A 23573-nucleotide genomic window follows, 5' to 3' on the forward strand; every position below is an offset into this window, starting at 1 on the left:
GTGTTTCAAAGATGAGTTCAATGTTTTCATAGTGTTGTTGATTAGATGGTCCAGGAAATATGCGATGTACGATGAATCATCACCAGGAATTACATATTCTTTCCATCTTCCATTTTAGGATTTTCAGGATGAAAATAAGCTAAGCTAAATTAAAAAAAAGTGAATTATTCTGACATTCTTCAGTAATAATAAATGCAATATGAACAACTCTCTTCCATGAGGTGAATAATTTTTTCCAACATTTTCCGGTTACTCAATGATAGGGCAAGTGATAATTATTTGTATAGGTTTTCTAAGGAACCATTATCTACAGCTGAAACCAATCAACTATACTTCAACTCCAAAGGTGCGTACAGATATATGCGCCGCGAACATGAGTAATTCACTTTTAATTAGCTGATGCCAAGCTTATTATATCTGTATCTTACTATTCCTGTAAAAATACAGATATAAAAAGCTTGGCATCAGCTGATTAAAAGTGAATTGATCATATTCACGGCGCGTATATCTGTACGCACCTATAACTACCGTTGTAATATCAGTAGCCTACACAATTTATCATAGGGTGACGTGTTTATTACAGCTGGTAACTTTAGATGCTAAATCATATTATCTCAATATGATCTTGAATCATGATCATCTTTTCGTTCTTCGGTAGCCTCTAGGCCAACAATTTTGAAAACATAGGTCTGTAAAATAGATTAATAAATAATCATTATTAGCTACCCTATTAAAATTTCTGGTCAGAAACCATCCCCAATATTCACACAACATATTCCCAAAGTTTCATGCCGTTATGTCAAGTATTTTTCAAGTCATAGGGAACAAACACACAAACAGACATTCATTTTTTTATTTAAATAGAAGATAGAAGATTTCTTTCGGCTCAAACAAAAGCCTCTAATGGAGGTAGAATGATAAGGTTGACAACTTTCAGTTCTGTTGTTTTAACATTTTTTTTTAAATCACTTTCAAAAAGTTCAAGTAGTACCTACTATTGTGTTTGAGACACTTCTGGCGCTATCATAGTTTCACAACTATTCTGTTCCACACTCCTATCTCTTGCAATCGTTAACCATATCTATAATAAAATAAAGAGTTGGCTTATACACGTATGGGATAGGAAAATTATGTTTGACGCATCACCACGTCTGAACTACTGGACTAATTAACTTGAAATTTTGCTTATAGGCTAGATTCTTAATTAACCAAGGATGGTTATAGGCCTATTTTAAGTTCTTTAAAATTTCATTAAGTCAAGTTTTCAGATTATCAAGTTTGAAAATAGATCCTTGCGAAGCACGGGTTCCTGCTAGTTAATTATATTTCTACATGTTCAAAAACAGAGATGGCATCGTTGCGGAGCTAGAAAATGATAGTACTACCTGCTTTGTCGACAGGATAGCAACATCAAAGTTGATCAAATACTGTCATTATAACGTGGACCTCACTATAGTAGCATACGACTCGTATCATTATTACCTGCGTGTACATTATTCATCAGGTCAAATCTCATCACTCATTACATTGAATCTAAGCGGGTAGTAACTGGATATACGCAGTGACAATTATTAATACAAGTCATACAGTTTAAATACTAACAGTTTAAAATGATACGGTTCAACTGTATCTTTACTCTAACATATAGGCTAATCTTGTAGGGAAATTTTTCTTTATTATTCCTCCAGTTACTGCGATTTGAATAATTTGAATCTGTATTGGAAAGCATCACACCCACTTACAGACCACAAGTAGTGAGAACTGTTCGTTGTACAATACCCTGAATTCAGAGTCTTTCAATCCACGGTCAATACCCTGATTTCAAAGAAACAGAGCGCGTACAATGAAGTTTCTTGCCTTGATGGAACCAAACAATTATTTTGGGCTTCCAAAATTAAAAAAGTGCTTGTTATTGGAAAACTTCAGATAAGAGATAGTTGTTTTGCTTTGTCTGGGATACAAATAACGGTAAATTTTATATCAAATAAATTTATTACATCAACAGAGGATGTGATTCATAGAGACAAAACGTTTTTCCCAGTTCCATATCAGCAATTAATGAAAAATTCAATTTTTCTGTTTTTCACTGATATAAGTTTGATGAAACTACAAATCTACAATACTATTATACTTAATCATTTTCTTGAATATTTCAAACTCGAGATGCCCTCATGATTATAAGATGATATATTGGCTATTGATTTCATTCTTTGCAAAATATTGTCCAATAACAATTGGAAACAATGATTGATGAACATTTCAAGAAACTCAATCCAAAACCAAGTTGAATTTTTTTTTAACTTGGAGTCATCAAAACTACAGTGATGGTAGTACGAGTGGTTTCCACCCATAGAATATCTTTTGAAGTACAGTAGAGAGAAGTAATTGGAATTCAACAGAGAAGATGGAATTGATAGAAATCTCATTTAATTAGCAATTGAAATATCTAATCAGTGCTTCATTATTGTGAGTAATTCATAGCATATGCTACATGTTCAAATATTTCTCTACTTGATTCAACTTTGATCAAATTAATCAATTGATTAGTTCTATTGATACATCCAATTACTATAAAAGCATAGTAATTATTCCATAATCAATTTCCCTTTTATACATAAGTTGGAGATGTTGATTTGTGTTTAATCAACCAGTAGATCAATGTTAGTAGCCTACACTGTTATATAGAACTCAGAAATCAAATGGATGATAAAATAGATGTATATTCTAGAGAGGAAATTGCAGCGATACAGCCTGCCAACATCACAACATCAATCAATTCATTTCTACGCGAAACAGTGTTCTAACTGTGATTAACTGGCAGCTATACACCTACAAAGCTATTCTAGTTTAGTGTAATAAACATCTATATGCATGCACATGAAGTCCGTGTTTCAAATTTAATGTAATTGAAGTTCAACTCAACATCGTTCTGGTTGAATGAATAATAATATTATCATCATTAATATTAATTATATTACTTGTACCATATTAATAATCACAGGCACATGATGACACATTAATCTGGACCTTTCTACACGGTGTAATTGATGATGTGGTGTCTCTTTTTTATACGAAACATAATTATAAAGACCTCGTATAAGAGGTTTCTATTGAATTCACAGCAGTTTAAAGGTAATGCGTCTTCCTAAAAAGATAGGAAGGAGTTGTCTTACTGCCTCTAGGGGCAGTTTATTTGGATTATGTAACTCGAAACTTATGGGACAATTAACAGGTTATAGGTTTAAGTATGTTCCCAATGGGTTCAAATCACATGATTCCAGTAGCCTACTTGAACCTAATGGACAATTAACAGGTTATAGATTTAAGTACATGGGTTCAAATTACATGATTCCATTAGCCAGTAACTAGAACGATCGTGAGAACAACGCATTTTTGTCTGTTTGGTATAGATGTTCGCACTAATATGAACTTTCAATAATTAACAATCTCTAATTACATAATTCTGCCAAGATGAGAACTAGGAGGAAGAAAAATTTTGGAGATTTGTTGGAAATTGCAGTTGAATACTGCTGGAATACTATACTAATGATTGATTGGAATTATATCCAATGGAAGAAATAAATGATTAGAGCTAAGCCCTATAATAATAGAACGATTTTGGACAGTTCTACTCAACGAATTTCATTCTGCTATTTTAGCTCTCTGGTCAATATTCATTAGCAGAAGTCTCCAGTTCTCCAGTTCCACTCATATGAGCTTCCATTGAATACTTGAGTTGCTTATAATGATAGGACAAAACTGTATTCCAAGAATATCCTACTGCTTGAGGCATTTCATCAATCCATGAATGGAATAAGAGATTGTAAAAATTGATATCTCATATCATTTATAAGCCTTCAGCATTTCATAAAATACAGGCATCCATTTCTAGGCAATAGCAGACATTTTGATACTGTCATTTGAGTTCAACACAGAGACGTTACTACTTTTTTGCCAAATGACAGATTAAAGGAAAACATGTGAGCAGATTTAAGAGCAAATGTGTATTTTATTTGCAGAATAACAGTCTGAACCGTCCATAATTCCAAAGACCCCGATAAAACTTTCAATATTTTTCTAGGCTCTCGAATGATTGTGACTTACTGAAGTATGACTGCTGATTTTGCTGATGTCTTGTGAACTGAAATTGTTATGGGCTGTAGAACCTTATTATTGATGAACCCATTTGAACCCTTTCAACCAACTTTGAACTCTTTTATTGGTCATTAAAAAGGAAGTAATGACCTTAACTCTCGTGCCCTATACAATCTGAAACTGCAAATAGTCAGCCTGAAGTATATGAATCCAGTGGATCTAAAAATTGAATTACTCAACCAGATTTGATTGGCAGAGACTTTGAGTCTTCCACATTACATAACACAAATTAAATCTGTTGAAACCAATCATAATTTTTTCTAATTTGATTTGTGAATCATAAGTTTTTTGCAACTTTTCACCATTGTATTCAATTGATTAACACTTATAAGGACACATTCATTCCGTTGCACCACCATTGTAATTTGGAAACTAGTGTGTGATAAGCCTGAACCGAGCTTTTCAAAGTTCGGCGACCTGAATAGTCTTAATGAGATATCAATATCAATAATGTAATCGGATTCAAAGAATTTTAACTCATAATTCACAGTCAGTCGTCTTCCACCAGGATTCGTCATCTTACAATATCCCATTCACAATGATTTTCTAAACCAAAAATTAGTTACTTCTTCAGAAAATGTTAGTCGATGTAGATTTCTATCCATGTAGAATGATCCGATATTCGAGGACATACCGGATATATAAACACCGGGCAATAGATTTACTTGGCAAGTGGCTCATTCATTCGCACTGCTAAGTTTATTCAGCAAATTGCAGGAACAAAGAGGATCGTAATGCTTGTTTGGAATTGCAACAGTGGCAGCTCTGCTCTGGCTGCGTTTCGCTGGCGGCGTGTAAATTCAAAGGGGAAATAAGTGGAATGCGCTGCGTTTCCTGACTTGTGACTGGGTGCGGCGAGAGCATGAATGAGCGAGATTCACTGCAATATCAAGAGCTACGGAAGTTCGTATGGATGAAACCGTCAAATGCAGACAGACCCGGCGAATGTTTTCCTGCATATTGATCTCACGATACCGTGTGCTGGCAACTTGTGTCTGCAATCACAGCCATAACACTCGTGTATTGTGTGAATGTGTTGATCGTATCCAGGTATCAAGGTATATGGACGTGATGTCCAGGTGTAAAACTGAAGGAAGTATGTTTATAATAATGGAATGTAGTTTGCAATTTAAAGGTTTTTGATACTTGACAGAGGCTTCTTCATATTCATGAAAAACTTGACAGGCTTCTTCATATTCATGAAAATTGGTCGTATCCAGGTAAACGTATTGTCCACCAAGTAGAAAGAAAACTGGAGTATGTTCGCGTAAGTGCATTCACAATCATGCTAAATTTAAATATATTCCAGTACATGGTGGGTTCCGCCTGATTCTTATGTTGTATCAGAGGTCTTTAGAACTCACAAGATGAGATATTCAATCCTTTTAGGATGACAACGATTCATTCATTGTTGGTCGACGAACTTTTCCATCTATAGTGAGCTATAATGTAAATTAATAAAATGGAAAAAATGTCAGTGAGAAGGATAGAACAACAGAGTTGCCAATTATCTGCCTTTTCACTGCCGTTCATTGGAGATTGCTGATTCTGGTATATGGTGTAATAAGAGCTGTTCATTCTTGTTAGATAGATTCATGGATTGCATCTTCACATTTAGGCTCTTGTAATTGTAACTAGGATAGTACTTTTCAATATTTTTATTAATGACCTCACTCATAGTATTAGCTCTGACCTCATTCTCTATGCAGATGATACCACTGTGATTGTGAAGGGTGAAGATGACGATGAAATCCAGCGGAAATCAGTACAGGCTCGTTTAGCCATTGGTTAAGCTGTAATCTTCTAAAATTGAATTTGAAGAAAACCCATCATCTCAAATTTTCTACTGGGGGCTCTGGAAGTCTCGCACATACTCTTTACTCAGCAACAGGAGAGGAATGTTGCGCTGCTGAGATGATTAGTTTTCTTGGTGTTGACCTGCAGGGAAATGTTAAGTGGGATAGCCACGTGAAATCATTGGATGTGGAATTGTCCCGTGCTATTTTCGCCTTGAAAACAATAGTCAGAGTGGCAAATAGAAAAACAGCACTAACTGTCTATCAAGGCTATTTCATGTCTCACATCAGATTATCTTATTCTGGGGCAGCAACCAAACAAACCTTCAGAATATGTTCCGCAAGCAGGGCTATTGAGGGAGCCGAATCTAGGGTTTCATGTAGGCCAATTTTCAAAAACTCAATTTATTAACAATTCCAGCCCTTTATTTTTTGAATATTGCATCTTTTGTTTACAGTAATAAGCAGAAATTCATGGAGGATAACATTTCACACAGATACCCCACAAGACATAAAATGTTTACCCTCCAGTACCCCACTCATAGACTTTCGCTCTTGGAGGGAGGACCACATTATGCTGGGCTCAGAATTTTCAACTGTTCGACGGACGAACATAAGAGTGTTGACAGTTATGGTAAATTTTATACAGCTCTCAAAGATATACTGACTAAATGCTGCCCGTATTCGTTAAGAGAATGTTATGAGATCTTCTCATTGAGAAATTCTCATTGAAATCCTAGAGATCAGAAGTAGAGACCAGACGATTTTGTAAAATGAAAAACTTTCCCTCAGTGGAGGGAAACCATATACTACTTGATATATTTGACATGTCGTACACCGTTTGAGCTGTGCTCATCATATGCGGTTTTATACGATGAAATAATAATAATAATAATATGATAAGTTCACAATCATTCAAGAATATCTGCTTTTTTATTTTATTACTTTTTTGTTTTTATTTCTACTTTCCTTCTTTGTAAATTTCTTCAATTTGAGATGTTAATTGATGGAATCCACCCATTTTATTTATTTTAGAAATAATTTTGTTTCAGTAGCACTCGGTCCCTGCGCTCAGGTTTTTAACCTTTTCAGAGACTTTCCGTATTTAAAGATAATACTATTTCCCTTTCAACTCATTTTGTTAATTGTCAATTGTATTTATATAATTATAGACATGCATGTATGCATGTATGCATTGTTAAAAATGATCAATTATATTTATTACACAAGAAAATATGTTCCACAATGATTCAATAATGAATTTTCATAATTGAGATAGAATATTTTGTTAACTAATAATATTTCTACATTGTGAAAAAACGATTTGGCAACGTTGCGGAGCTAGAAAATGATAACGCTATTTGCTTGGTCGAAATGTGGACAGGGATAGAAACATGAATAATGATCAAACTCTGCCATTATAACGTGTAACGTGTTTCATTATAGTGTTCAAAAATACATTGATAGAGTTTGGGAGAAATTTTCGTCCAGTTTGAATGGAGAGTTTACTAATGTATTCACTGATGGAAAACTATTCAAATTAAGAACTATCAAAGAGAGTGCAGCTGACAAATATTATCATCTCGTCCAGTTCCTTCAGGCTCTCAGTTTGGAGAAAATGCAACACATGAATAAATGAATATTGTAGAGTGATTAAAAGTAGAGAAGCGTTAGGAGTGAATGTTGGACTTATAGTTGAATGCACATAGAAAAAAGATTGTTAGAAAAGCTTCTCATATAAACAATGGAACCAATACAAGTGAAGGTAGCGAACGTTTCGTAGCGTATAATTCAGACGCTGACAGATAAAGGATCACTGGCCATTTTTATCCTTGTTCATGATCGTTCCGCTGAACCACAACATCGCTTTGTGAAAAATTGTGCATCTGGCTAATATGCCAAACAACCATTATGTGGCCACTTGAACTGGCCAGTAACTCACTCTCAAATATATGCACTCGAAACCACGATGATATCCGAACAATTTTAGATTTATCGACACCAATATTCACGAAATTGTTATTTCTCCCCGAGATGATACAACACACTCCTCACCTGTTCCTCCTAGGCTAATTCATCACTTTTATGACTTGGTGCTAACCGAAAGTGGTGTAGTCCGAAAACATATATTCCAATTTGAAAAACCTTTCCATTTGGGTTGAACCGTATTTGCCGATAACCATTGTCAATGAGAATTTGAAGTGAGGCAATTTAATAATATAGACATGAAATATAACAATCTTAAGAATGAAGATTAGTATAAGTATAAGTTTTCTCTGTTATGGGGGAATTTTTTTATTTAGCGTATGGCAAGTACACAACACATATAAAGCTCATGATTCTTAAATGTCTACATATAAACTATATTTATGGGACAATTATTTGATATGAATATAAAATTTATAATCTTGATGGCTTGGAAATGGCTCGATTGGTACATATTCGAATGTTTATTCTGTTAGGAATGTAATTTTTGTTGAAATAGAAGCTGATTTCTTCTCTTCCGATATCACCAGTAGTTATTGAAATGTTGAGTGTTCCTACAAAGTTAATTATTACTTTACTTCTTACCTTCGCGTATATACCTACCATTCACTACTCTCCAGTGCTGGAGAAATTAGTGCAGGAATATTTAATATGTTCACTTCAATGTATGTGAATCCTGGTGCTAGAATAATTTGAAAGTACGAGAAGTAAAGAGTCTTGGCTATCTCAAGTTTAAATTTTTTCGAAGTTGAACGGTAGCTAGGATAATTTGAAAGCACGAGAAGTATAGAGTTTCAACTATTTTAAGTTCACAGTTTTCTTGCAGTTGAATGGTAAGTAAGAATAATAATTATAGTACGAGAAGTATAGAAGTATTTGAGTATAAAGTTCTGATCATCTTAAGCTTATATTTTTATCGTAGTAATATGGTGGGTGGTTTCTATCTCAGCCATCAACTACTGTGATTCGACTTTTAATTATGAGTAACAACTCTATACAATAATTGAAAAAGTATGAATTGACGTCATTAAAAACAGAGAACAATGTTTTTATAACCAAGAGTTGTGGAAACAAACAGTAAATTGCCCTGCATCGACTGAAATTTCAATTAAAAGTTGTCTGTGAAAACTTTCTTTTTCAAATATTCTTCACTCTGAATTCATTTTGTATGGTAGTTTGAAGTGATTATGCAAATAACTCCTTGTAACCGCATTCCGAAAGAATAAACAATTGGGATGCAAATATCTTGCAGCTTAGTAAATTGGCGCTAAATGCGTGACAAGCTTTACAAATGTGTTTAACACAGCTTCCGCTGCGGTAATCGTTTTCCAAGGACTTCCGTTATCTTCTTTACGGCTGTTTGGACGACAAATTGTGGGCGTCTGGCTGGCAGAAAGTTGATATTTCACAGACACAAAGCCATCTGGAGAGACATCTTGAGGCCTGTAGCATTATTCCGTAAATAGCAGCTACCGACAGACGGCAAAGTTTAAAGTAATGACGAGAAATTAAGTAGGGCGCGGACAAGGAGTGCCTGGTGCCGGGGATTAAATTGTTCACTACTTCTTGGAGAACATCCGAAAGTCACTTCCGTCGTAAAGCTCCCAACTTGAATCCCTCCTCAGTAACTCACCACTCTACTTACTCAAGGTAGCTGAAGCAGCTGTTAACCAATAAACTGCAGCAATTCACTTTTTACAGTCCAATACCCCGCGCGTTTATGAGTTGACTGGACAGGAGCATCAAAATGAAAATAGGTGCAAGGCTGTCTTGGACGCTAGGGAGGAGTTTTACAACTTCAATAACTTCGTATAATGATCTAAATGATAGAAGATTGTAAAGTATCTTTTGAGTGCTGGAGAGGATTCCTACAACGTCAATAACCTCCAATCATAGCAATATCATAAATTTTGAACTTCAAATATTGTTTTGGATAGATTTTGAAGATTTTATCACTTCATATCACTGTGATACTTCATTATAGGGAAGTAAAAAGGTTTTCTAATCGGTATCTCAGTTAAAAAGTAGATACAGTAGATAGAACAAAAACGTAGAGGATCTCATAAATCACTTCAAACTGAATTAAATAATTCCACGAAATAAGACATCTAGACCTCATATTTCATTCTCACCAATGCAAATGCCTGTGTGGTCATCAAGCACAGAAAAAATCTATGAATTAGTCTCAACTTACAAATTTTTCTTACCCATTTTTGATTTGTCACTTTCCCCTGAATTGATCATTCTACTACTTCATAAGATAAGTTCACGATACAGCCCATTACTTTCCAATAACTTTGTAAATAATAACTGTAATACAATGATAACTTTGTCAATTTGATAGATTTGCAGGACAAAAGTTCTTAGAAGACTTTAAACTGTCGTGTAGATTGAGAATTAATGTGAACCAGGTTGTCTGGAGGCTGATGTCTGCGACTTGTCTTTGGGGCGGCTCGAAATTAAGTTCCTTCGCTCTTCTTCTTCTTCTTCTTTTTCTTCTCCTTCTCCTGGTGCTCGCACGCAGTGGAGACCTGGACAACCGTCTCAAGCCGACGCTCAGGCCTCGAGAGATATATGAGCGCAATAAAAGCGTCGGGAGGTGACTGAAAAACAAACAGACCCAACAAAGAACGCTTCCAACTTTTTCGCCAGTTCGGTGGTGCAAGTGAGGAAGATCATCTCCCTCAAAAAGTCTAGCTGTGCATCACTCCACGTATGTGCAGATTCACTCGACTCTTCACACAGTCAATCTAGCTCAAATTTTGATAGAGATTGGGATATTATTTATGAAGGAAATACAATTTTTCTCTAAGGTTCTGTGTTATGTCATCTAATTCTTCATCTACGAAATAGATATACTAATAGAGAAGAACAAAGACGCCGTAAGTAGTAATGAAACTCCTCATTCATTTGATATTCTCAATTGAATCAATCAGAGATTATCGCTCTCCTATTGACTCATTTATCATTTCATGAATTATCATTCATTGTATCAATTATCATGTTTCATAATTTCACAGTGATACGGTGGCAAATTCATTTGATAAAAGACTATCATATTCATAAATAGTCACAATGTTTTCAATGATATACTAAAAAGACAATAATATCAAACTAATTTGTGTCTCGATACTGTACATTACATAATCTATTCTGCCAACCAGTATGCATAAACAAAATATTAGCTATAAAATTGGCTTAGGAAAAAATTCTTCTCATTATAATTATTTTGAAAGTTTCATCAATCTATGTTTTTCTATGGAATTATATTTACTGTATGGTTTCACTAAGATGATGATCGGTTTCACAGTAGAAGAATTCTTAGAAAAAGTAGAACAGTGGGAAAAGAGCTTCGTGGATGTGGAAACGTTTCCTCGACTATTCGCAGTCGAAAAATAACTCTAAACCGTGACATTCCAGTATCCAGTTACTAGACAAACTGACATCAAATTTGGTTGTGGGAAAAAAATGAGTTGGCTACAACATCTACTACGTCATTTTTATCGTAGTTTACGACTCACTGGCTACATGAAATTTGAAATGTTTCTTCAGGTTCTCTGGTGAACAACTAGTGCAGAACTTTCTGTATTCGCCGCAGGATCAACTAACTGAAGTTAATTTCGCTGGAGAAAATATTTTACAAAGCAGGATGACTCTCCTCCTCTACCTGTTAGAAACAAAAACTAGTATAATATTATGAGCTTGTTGCTTGCGGCAAGTAGTAATAATAAATAAGTTCACAACATGTGTCGACCACTGTACTGTACCTGCAATTGAATTAGCAACGCATTATTTCCGTTCGTTTATTATGTTAATGTAGTAGCAGTGCTCGTTTAGATCTAATTCGGAGCGAGAGCTCGGAGGCAGTGAGTGTGATGCCCGGTGGTGCTATTTACGGCAGAAAATATTGGAAGGCGAACGAACCAACGAGTACATCGCAGAAAATGTAGTAACACACCGAAGTGAGCATGTATCTCTTGAGCACGGCTGATTTCAATTTTAAATTACATTCCAGGCGAACCATAACAGGTGTTGGAAAGTTGTAGAGAGGAACTTTTGATCGATAGGATTGTCAGTTGGGTCTCGAGAGCTGCCGTGAAGTGAAGCAGGTGTAAATTTCATCTCTCGGTCGGGCCTGCTCATCACATAAAATATTCTCTCCGTATTACCATTCAGAAGCATCCCGAATATATAGAACTCCCCCTCAACTTTACAGATATAACACACGTACAACATGTCAGCCAGCTTCACGCATATATGGGAGCCGTCGGCTCTTGGAAAAGCGCTCGTCTTGGCTCTATGAGATCTATGTGACATGGCAAGGATGACACTCGACTCAATGTCACTTTCACTCTCCTGAAAAAGGAATGTCATGTCCTTTATTGAGTGAACCGCTCTAAGCAAGTGGTACATCATATTGGTGGCAACTTCTCTAAACTTGTATCGTGCTATTTCCAGGAGGGAATTATTCTGTGGCCTTTAACCGTTCTAAGCAAGTGGTACATCATATTGGCGGCAACTTTTCTAAACTTGTATCGTGCTATTTCCAGGAGGGAATTATTCTGTGGCCTCTAACCGCTCTAAGCAAGTGGTACATCATATTGGTGGCAACTTTTCTAAACTTGTATCGTGCTATTTCCAGGAGGGAATTACTCTGTTGGACAATACTTTTGCATGACTACATAATTGGGGAATGCTATAGCCAGTCATACAAGCATCGATCTTTGAACGTTCGATTTTTTACCGTCCTCATGAATTTTATCAGAATAAACGTAACTTGACAAACATTTCTGCATAATCTAAGGCTAGCTACACACACATCGATTTTTGTTCGTACGATTTTTTGCCGTCCATATAAATTCTTTTAGATTGAACAGAACTTGGAACTTTACAAACATCATCTTATTGGCATCATCAGTATAATCTTATAGAATTTATAAGGACGGCAAAAAATCGCACGTCCAAAAATCGATGTGTGTGTAACTAGCCTTTTATAATGCAATAAGCTTTGATCTGTTTAATTCGAATACTAATAACACTGAGGCTTTTAATAACCTTGTATTTGATAATGATTGTATTAACAAACTTGAAACCAATGTCTTGTTGTCAAAAATGTTTGAGCATTCATGATAAGATGACATTTGCTAACTTTGTTAACATTTTTATAAGCTAACCTTGAAATATTAGAATTTAGTGAAATGATTATTGATGAATTAAGTGAACATTCTTGCTTTTCAATGTAATTTCTCTATCAAACCACATACTATCATAGAGAAACAATAGCATAAGTAGATATCCCATGGAATAGGGCGTTTATGTCGCAACTTTTACTGTTATCTCAAGATGATAGTCCACGTAGTTCTTTCCTGTGAAGCTTTATGACGCTGGTAGTCTCTCATATCGTGCCGTTCATACACTCTTACCCGGTCAAACAGTAAAAATAGACAGCAATCGGCTTGAGATAACAGTAAAAGTTGCGACATAAACGCCCCATACCATGGGATATCTACTTACGCTATTGTTTCTCTATGATACTATTATGATGTAAGTTGATTCACTTGTGAAGATAAGAACAAGAAATGAGTTTTTGTGATTATAAGGGTCCCATTATTACTTTCGAATATGAAAATTATCATATAAAACCATCTTGATTATCATTCTTGAACGTGAATAAAACTTTGAATTTACATCTCCATCTTTATAATGTGATTTTTCCAATCATCCAATATCTTAATTATTCAATTTTCCAAGGTTATTCAGTTTTCAAAGAATTTAGCATTCATCTGAATTTCATCAATCACCAATTATTTTTTAATCAACTGATAAAATTGATTTGGCTTCCCCTTGCCCTCAACAAACAATTGTTATTTACTCTTCAGCTGGGTTTGCAACGCACAATCAATTATAGTGAAATCTATTACTCAGATCGCAGCGTTGAAATAATTGCTAGTTCGTTCCAGTTTGAGCCGCAGGCTACAGAATTTAAATGCAAGATAGATTTTCAATCACCTTTGAAGCATTTTTAATTGAGTTTGTCTGTAAAGCTGACTCCAGGAGGAGGTAGAAGCTTTTTGATCGTAGATAGAAGCCAGGTGAAGTCTATTTTACTTCTTGGGTTTGGTATTTACTTTATCCTCAGGTCAGTCACCATCCTTAAGATCGATGGTGACTTGTCCTCTAATCAATCATTCTGGTTGAGAAAGGCTGACTGACAACCACCTTCACTGATAAGCCGGCTTTGCTGAATAGATTAGCAACTCTGTATGTCCTTCCCGAGATTTTCAGGAAGAAGTAGACCGTGATTTTGTGATTGAACAATGTTTATAAACGTGCTTAGCCTGTCAAAATACTGGGGTTTGAAGATGAATCAACAGATAGAAGAATTTGCATATTCCAGTGAAAGTTTGCATTCAATCGTCTTCTAGCTGAAGTGTCATATTATATGGATTATATTATATCATATCATGTTATATAATCAACTATATAATGTTATATAATCAACTATAACATGTTATATGATCAATCATGATCATATTATATATGATCATATGTGTTATATTATATCATATCAATTTACTATAACAAATCGACTTCCAATCAAAGAACCCAGTCTTTCTATCGCTATTATATCACAGATATACGGCTCCGTCATATTTAAGAACTCAATGAAACCAGATCACAATCGAAGACCCTTCTATTCTCTAGTCCTTCTTAATTTGCAAGTAGTTTCAATTGTATTATCAATACCATCTTTTCTACCCCAAAATCACTTGTTCTACCTTTAAGAAGGCCTACTGTCAGGTTTCATAGCTTATAATTGGGAATAAATACTAGCTATTAATTTGCTCCATGAACCTTTAAGAAATCCTAAGGAAAATTGAAACTTTTCAAATCAAAAAGAGCTATCTAGACAATCATTCACGAATCTATAGATAAAGGAACTATAGATGTCTCTTTTTTATGTATAGGGCTACTTGTAAAATAAATAGAAATCTCAGTACCCTTTTTTGAATTATTTTATCACAACATGTTTCAACATTCATGCCATTTTCAAGTGATTGATTCCAGTCATCATCCTTAAGATCGATGGTGACTTGTCCTTTAATCAATCATTAAACGTATCAAAATAATTCAAAAAATGGTACTGAGATTTTTATTTCTATTTATAATCTATAGAGGATCATTCAGGATTCTCTCTGACAAAATAAAAATTTCTTCTAAATTCCCCAACAGTACCATGGAATTCAATAAACTAAGCTTATCTAAGTAGTAGCATAAAGAAACAATAGCATGAGTAGTTATCCAATGGTATAGGGCGTTTATGTCGCAATTTTTACGGTTATCTCAAGATGATAGTCCACGTAGTTCTTTCCTTTGAAGCTGTGTAACGCTGGTAGTCTCTCATATTGTGCCGTTCATACACTCTCACCTCGCCAAAACATTAAAAATCGGCATTAATCGACTGTAATCGACAATAATCGGCCTGAGATAACAGTAAAAGTTGCGACATAAAAGTCCTATACCATGGGACATCTATTTACGCTATTGTTTCTCTATGATAGTAGTCGGTGATAATTAATTTATGAATAATATTCGAGAATAAGAGTGTCTATTCTCACTTTCATAAAATGATATAATATGTATATAATGATATAATTTCTCTATCAAACCACATACTATCATAGAGAAACAATAGCATAAGTAGATATCCCATGGAATAGGGCGTTTATGTCGCAACTTTTACTGTTATCTCAAGATGATAGTCCACGTAGTTCTTTCCTTTGAAGCTGTGTAACGCTGGTAGTCTCTCATATTGTGCCGTTCATACACTCTCACCTCGCCAAAACATTAAAAATCGGCATTAATCGACTGTAATCGACAATAATCGGCTTGAGTTAACAGTAAAAGTTGCGACATAAAAGTCCTATACCATGGGACATCTACTTACGCTATTGTTTCTCTATGGTAGTAGTCGGTGATAATTAATTTATGAATAATATTCGAGAATAAGAGTGTCTATTCTCACTTTCATAAAATGATATAATATGTACAACTGTTATACAATGAATTCAGCTTTGATTTTAGAGTTCTTTTTGGAAAACAATTATTCTCAAATGCGTATCATACGTTAGGAATTCGAGTCAGTTTTGCAGAACTCAATTCGTTGTCAGCCAACAGAGAAAGGTCGTCCCAAGCAAGCACGGTGAATAACAATGAGCGGAAAATCCTAATTCCACATTTAGGCCTACTGTGCGAGTAGGCCTACAATCAAATGCACGATGTAACAGAGCACAAGGTGATTGCAGTATGTGCAGTATATACAGCAGCTCGGGCAAGACGTATGCATATTTCAGTTCAATTCGATCGCTTCTTAATCAATAATGCAGATGAGCGCTCGACTCAGTTCATGTTGACTGCAAAATAATGTTTCCAGCTCACGAGCTGAATTCCAACACGAATAGACTGATACGTAATTTGTCGTCGGCAAGTCATTTGTTGCGGTGTGTGACAGTATTGCTCTCACACCTCACCTCACACCCTGCAACTATGATGCTTGTTCAAGTTTTATTCAATGTCGGCGGCGATTAGCATACGCTCAGCCCTGCTCAGCGTTTTGGAACAGGTGTCGAGTTGAGATAATCCGCAGACATTAAATCGTTTGAAAGCAAGACGCTTTTCGGCAAAGACGGCATAATAATGATAACAAGCCGCACTTGGAATTAAGTGATGGTAGCTGTAGACAATGCTGCTGTGATTAAGAATCTGTGTAGCCCGGGTTTGTCTCGAAATGAACGTAGAATATCCATAGTATTATCACACTATCGCAAAACACTAGGGTATTGACTTATACTCTCCGATCAAACACTCAATGAACTCCTGCAACATCCAGCATTATTGAATGAAAGGGCCAACAACTTAAGGTTGTGCAAAGGCTAAAAATAAACTTGATTCTTCATGGTATTGTAGATCTAGTGAAACGAGAATTTTCTGAAAATAAAAAGTTTTGATAAAGTTATTAAATTTACCGAAAATAACTCAACAAAAAGTTATTTTTGGTAATTTTTAGTAAATTGATATTTTCAGAAAATTTTTATTTTACTAGATCAACAATACTATGGAGAATCAATCCTTTAAATCTCATGGATTTATCTCTCACCGAATTTGAAATGTTCTGTCTCAAAAATTTAAACTTTTGGCGCTCATATCTCAAAAAGTAATGATCGGAAAAAATGTTTTCCTGAGAATACTTTCTCATTTTGATACCTTCATGATATAAAAATTGAAAATCTTGAAAAATATCACCAGTAGAAAGTTTATTTTTAGCCTTCGCATAGCCTTAAGATAGAGTGTCAGTTGAACCCGAGTACATTCTCAATGAGATCACTGATAAGGACAAATATTATGTAAGATCAGTATAAATTAATGGTTCAAGGGAAAGCCTTCAAATACTAAGGCCGAACAACAGAAACACAATGAGATAAATGTATCGATTTTCGATCAATAATTATATGGCCAAAGAAAAAAAGTGGTAATTTTGTTAAGGAGAAGCATCAAACACACTCTAGTCTTGGAATGACAAGCCTATCAGGTTTTCTCTCAAGAAGAGAGAGAATCTCAGGATATGGGAAATTATTAGATGATTGAATATACTGTATATAACGAAAATGAAATTCAGTGAGCTCTGATAGATTTTTTATTGAGAAAGACAGAAAATACCATAAGAAATTAGGTAGGTAGCTTTTCTACAATCAATGTTGAATACCATTGATTCTCTGATTCCCACTGATTCAAAAACATGAATTATCAGTAAATTGAAAAATGGAAAGCCATATGAAGAGCCTATTTGTGAAGAACCAATAAAACACATGGAACGCGGTCCATGAGACTTCACATTTACATAATATTTGCACAACCACACAAATTATACCTCTACAGTATTGAAAAATATTTTATTATACGAATCACTGTGGTTGAGTGGTTTAGTGTATGTGTATTCTCATTTCTGCTTCATAAGTGTTGTTTTTCTAAATTTCTATTAAATATTTCACTCATGTATTTTTAGTTCAGTTTTGATGGGGGTGGGATATGAATAAAATTACATGATAGGTCAATAATGAATTGAACTTGAATAGATTAATAAAATTCGATTAGGAAATTAATAATTGAGAAAGGAGGAAATGAATTGGTTCATTATCTTGTCATATATACTAACAATGGATATGCAATCTCACCAATGTCATGGAAATCACAGAAAAGCTCGAGTCAAAAAGTCGGAGGTTTTCCCGTGAAGGGATAAAAACGCATCCTCCAAGAAAATGTGTTGAGAAAATGTTTCTTTGCTAGTTACTAATAGGAGGTTGGGGAGGAAAGCAGTAAGCAGCACGCAGAAGTGTAGAGTTGTGAGAAAATGCTTCATTCCGGAGACTCATTTGAAAGAGGAACTCATTGGTATGAACTGTTTTCGCGGCGGGTGGCGGGAAACCCGACCGATCTATCTGGGCATTTGCTGACAGCTGTATGCCCTCCCTGCCCCGACCTCCAAATCGATATAACCTGACACTTCCGCATGTTCAGATGGAAAAAGAATTGACGTTCGAAAATGACACTCCATTCATCTTCATCTCTGAAAGGATTCCTTCAACTATCCGTTCCACTTTTTCTGAAATGGCTCCGGCTGCTGTTCCGGAAATAACTCCATCTATAGAAATTAGACGTGAGGTTTCAGAGTGGCCTTCGGAAAGCAAGTCGGCTGCTAGGTTTGTTTGGGCGGTGTTTTCGTTATCCAAATTTCGCTAATAATCCTTTGATTTCATTTCATTCATGAGTAATCGAACAAAATAATCATACAGGATTTGCTCTCATCTTCTTTTCTAACGAGTTTTTCACGATACCTTTATTTTCAAATCCAATGAGTTTCGAAAAATGAATTCTCTATAACATCGTTCAATATGTATTATTTTCCTGAACCTAATATATTTTAATACTCTGTTTGGAATATCAGGCTCTAGAGATCGAGATTGAGTCTCATATTCCAAGACTGAGACTTGAGACTGATTCGTCTTCTGATCTCACGATTCTTTTCGATTCGAAACGTAATTTCAAATTTTCAAAACGTAATTTCGAATCTTAGAAACGTAAGATTCAATTAATCTCACGTTTTAAATGCATTATTCATGAACTATGCCCGCTATATTAGGTCCAATACATCCTATCATAGTCATAACAAATTTACTGTAATGATGAAACGCATATAGATTGAGATAAACGGACTGAGCAAGGCTGCGTTGGGCAATAAGCACAGCAGCACACCCAGAGAAGGCTATTGATCTTCATAGATGGTAATAAACAATAATAGCCGGTTTATGATAGGTATTGGAATAGTGGTTGATAGTGTATTGCCTATCACTGTATTACTGGAGAACATGGCGACTATGCTGTGTAATATTACTGTGAGTAATATTATTCACTATGTACTTCTACCTAGACAATGAGAATAAATAATACTATTCTTCTTTTTCCACTACAGTTATATCAATTCTATTCTTGGAGTCAGATTGAAAACGTTTCTTTAACTTCTACTGCTAACTATCTCTGAAATAGAAGAGTTTGAAAAGTTAGTCTGCTTTTCCTCTAATCATTTTTAACATTTTCTCCAAATTCATGAAAGCTCCACATCAGAGTTTTACCATTGATGATAATAAGTAATGTGATAAACAAGTTTCGAACAAATTTTATTCAGTCAGGGGATAATTCTGTTCTTGAAGTAGTGTAAAGCAAGAAGTGGTATTTTCAAGGTTTCAAGCCATTGAAGCAACTGATGTATAAGTGTGCTCAGTTAATGTTATTTGGAAGGGTTTATTGAGTAGGGCAGCCTATTCATCGTCAAAGCCAATAAAGTCTCCAACTAGAGCGATGGTGTAAGATCTTCTAGCTGAATGGCTTCCAAACCTAAGTTAGGGTTGGGTAACTTATGTTAGCAATCTATGAGACTACTGGAACTTTGCATAAAATTAGCAGAACAAAGTCCTTAGATAAGATACCTAGGTGAACTCGACTCATAACTCAAAAGTTGCATTGATATGTTGCTGTTGCTGTTGCTTCGTCTGTTTAACAAGTTATCGGAACTTGTTTAAGCCTTGAAAGTTATAAGAAGCAGAGCAACGGAAAACAAGATAAATTGGAGGCTTGGAGAGAGAGAGAATGAGAGGAGGGAGAGAGACTGAGAGAAGCCGGCAACAATCAATACCGTTACTCTGTGGGCTGAGAACAGGAATTTTCTCACTAATTCACGTCTATGGGATGAAAACAGGAATTTTCTCACTAATCCTCATCTGAGGAAGTGTTTTCGACTGAGGCGACAGTCAATGTTTTTGTTTTTTAAGAAAATCTGTTCCATCTTTCAAGTTTAGTACCGTGTGGTTTATGGGTTTCAGCTTCATTCTTTTAGTGGATTGTAATATTTTTCTTCATCATTCGTCATTGATCTAGTAGAACGAAAGCTCATTCAAAAATAATGTCATGATTTGTAGTTAATTTGAAACTAAATTAGGAAATTGAAGATGTTTTATGCAATAGCCTGTTTTTTCTTTTCCGATCTTTGTAATGTTTTTGCTAACCTAATAAATAGATAAATAAATAAACATCGTATGGGACTTTTCTCGTTCTTCAATTTACTGCTTTTGGAAAGAATAATGTGTCACACTCTCAGTATTTTATTGGAGGGTTGAGTGTAAGAGAGGGCCGACTGCGCCCTTACTTCGCTCTCCTGGGTCAAAAATAAAGGCAGTCATTCAATTCTATTCTATTCTACTCTATTCTGTACTTCCTTGTACAGTCAGGTTCGAAAATATTTGCAACAGTTATAACCAGTCTTATCTCATCAAGCTCGGTAAAGCTGCGTTTACACCAAAGTTATTAACAAAATTTCAATAACTTAATCTCCATAGATTCTATTAGATTGAACGGAACTTGACAAACAAATTTGTTCATCATGTGTATAATAAGTTATATTCAAACTAATAGAATCTATAAGGATCAAGTTATTAACATTTTGTTAATAACTTTGGTGTAAACGCAGCTTTAGGGTTTCGAACATGGATCAAATGTACAAATGGCCTACGATTTACACTGGAACATATTATGATTTCTGTAGCGATAGTTACTATCGATAACTCCGATGCACTCTTGCACATTGTACCCGGATTGACCAAGTTCCAATGTCTTGGACAACGTGCATTTATTTTTCAACATACACACCCACAACATTCAAATTCAAATCGAAATGCATTAATTTGCCATGAAAGTAATTACATACAAATGTATAGGATACATTATTATCAATCATAATATAGTACTTCTTCTTCTTTGATTAACAGCCGTTGGGCTGGTTGGCAGCAACTCTCCCTGCCTCTCTGTCATCCGCCATCCTTTTGAGGTCACCTCACGATGTGATCTTTTTTGAGTTTGCACCACCCACTACAAATTACAAACATGGTCACATGTTTAGGTGATCTTACCTCCCATGGAAATCTGTTTATATATTTTTCTTGATATCAATCCAGATTCTCCGGGTATCGTTCCTGATTACACAGTATTCTTGTTGAATCTGTGTTTGTTTGTTCTGTAAGGATATGCTGTTTATCTAACGCCAACAATAATGTCAATAATTATTAATGTCCTTAATCGTAACTATAAGGATATATCCTTAACGGAAATATTCAATAATTTGTATTATGAATGTGTGTTACAGGAGTGATTCGAGAGGAGTCGTTCACGAAGAGGCCTTCGAAGAAGCTGACAACAACCACAACAACTGCCATAACTACCACAGAATGTGTTCTATCATCAAACAGCACCTGGGTGACTGACTCACCGGTCATCAGCAAAGACAAGGAGACCAACATTGTCGGCCCCACCTTCAGTCAAGCCGTCATCCTGGGAGCGATCGGCTGCGCTCTCCTTCTACTCAACCTGGTTCTGTTTCTGTCGGTTGTCTTCTACTACAGACACCGCAGCAAGCGGAAAAACACGTGCGAGCCTGAAGAAGCCGACATTCCGCTTCCGAGCTACGGCAAAAGTGTTTCGCTGCCCGATTTGTCTCTGACCATGCCACCCGCTAAGAGACCACCGAAGCCACCTGTCAGGACATCTAGCAATCCACCTGGTGGCACCGTCAAAAAACGTGTTCAAATCCAAGAGATACCCGTCTGACATCAGATTTGATCGTGAGTGATCAAGTCGGACAGAAAACTTTCAAAAGTTGTATGAAATTTGGTTATGTTCCTTAGAAACTTCGAGAACATTACAAGAATTATTGCGAATACAATTGGGAAGACGTTTTTGATCTGTTATGGTGTACTCGTACTGCTATGTTAATTTGGTAGCCGGATGAAATGAGATGATGTTTCAGATTTTTGAAAGCATCGTGGAAATCATACAATGTACAGCTAAATGTTCTCCAAGCAAAGAGGGGTTTTATTACGTTGTTCAAATTACCAAAGTGTCTAATTTGGTGATAAGATAGGAAGAGATTTTGTTTTTGAATTTTGAAAGGTTTTTAAAAGTTGTTCAGCACCTATAATAATAAGCAGTATGCTCCACAAAACGTTATTCATTTGATTATCTTGAAAATCAATATTTTCGAAATGGATAACACATAGGATTGTGATTGTATTTCGAAAACTTTTCATCGGTTTCTCATGAAATAATACTAAGTTTTTCACAATAAATACAACAAATTGATTAGAATACCAATCAAGTGAATTCACAAACAAATAATTTTACTTTTCCAGTAGAAGTTATTTAGTGAATCACTACCATGAACGAGATGTTCTTTGCTTGACTTTTATGATAATGTTTTGGTAGTTTTCTACTTTTCACTGTGTTCCATGATTTCCACTGTGAGTCAAGAATCATACAGAAAGATTAATTTGTGCAAAAATATTTTCACAATTGTTGATGCTCTTTAAACTGATGCAACAAGTAATCTCCCGATATTATTTGTGTTCAATATGTGAGTCACCTCAACAAATTATTATTAGAAGCTCACACCGACAAAATTCAATATGTATTGTGATGTTCATATCATTATTGTACCGTCTAAGGTGAAATTGTGAAAGTGACAACTGAATTGCAAATTACTAGATCGAAATACACTACGACTGTTACATAAATCACATGTTTAGGACATGTAAAAATCTTGTAGAAAATAGATATTTTAGTGATGTTATGCATGAGATTTTTATACGAGGCCTTCATGTAATTATGGAATAAAGTTCATGTTAGCTTACTGTCGAATTCAAATTCTTATTATTTCGAAGATCACAATTTTTTGTACCTTCCTCCAAATAATTCGTTCCAATTCAATTTATTTCGTTATGATTACTGACTTCATTATTATTCCCTGACATTCGAATACAGACATTATATCATGCCATTCATTAATGCAGGAAATTCTTGTAACTTGATAGAGTGGACAGGGACTAGGCAGATAATACGCGTATAATTCACCTAAATCTGGGTACTGCATGACCGTACATTTGAAAGTAGTTTCATAAATGTAGATTTTTCTGGTGTATATTTTTTTAAATATTAATATGAAATATAATAAATAATATTGTATATTATATAATTATA

At 35.1% G+C, this 23573-nt stretch overlaps 1 protein-coding gene across 1 annotated transcript in view; it reads left to right on the top strand.

Moving 5' to 3' along the window:
- The window catches only part of LOC111050859 (neuroligin-1-like), a 155450-nt gene extending 132216 nt beyond the window's left edge, over nt 1-23234 (top strand). The window contains exon 9 of the mRNA XM_039423220.1: nt 21688-23234. Within this exon, the coding sequence (XP_039279154.1) occupies nt 21688-22148 (461 nt within the window). The 3' untranslated portion in view covers nt 22149-23234. The remainder of the gene's footprint in view (nt 1-21687) is intronic.
- Nucleotides 23235-23573: the final 339 nt, after the last annotated feature.

The sequence above is a fragment of the Nilaparvata lugens genome, chromosome 3 (genome assembly GCF_014356525.2).
Source record: "Nilaparvata lugens isolate BPH chromosome 3, ASM1435652v1, whole genome shotgun sequence".
NCBI lineage: Eukaryota > Metazoa > Arthropoda > Insecta > Hemiptera > Delphacidae > Nilaparvata > Nilaparvata lugens.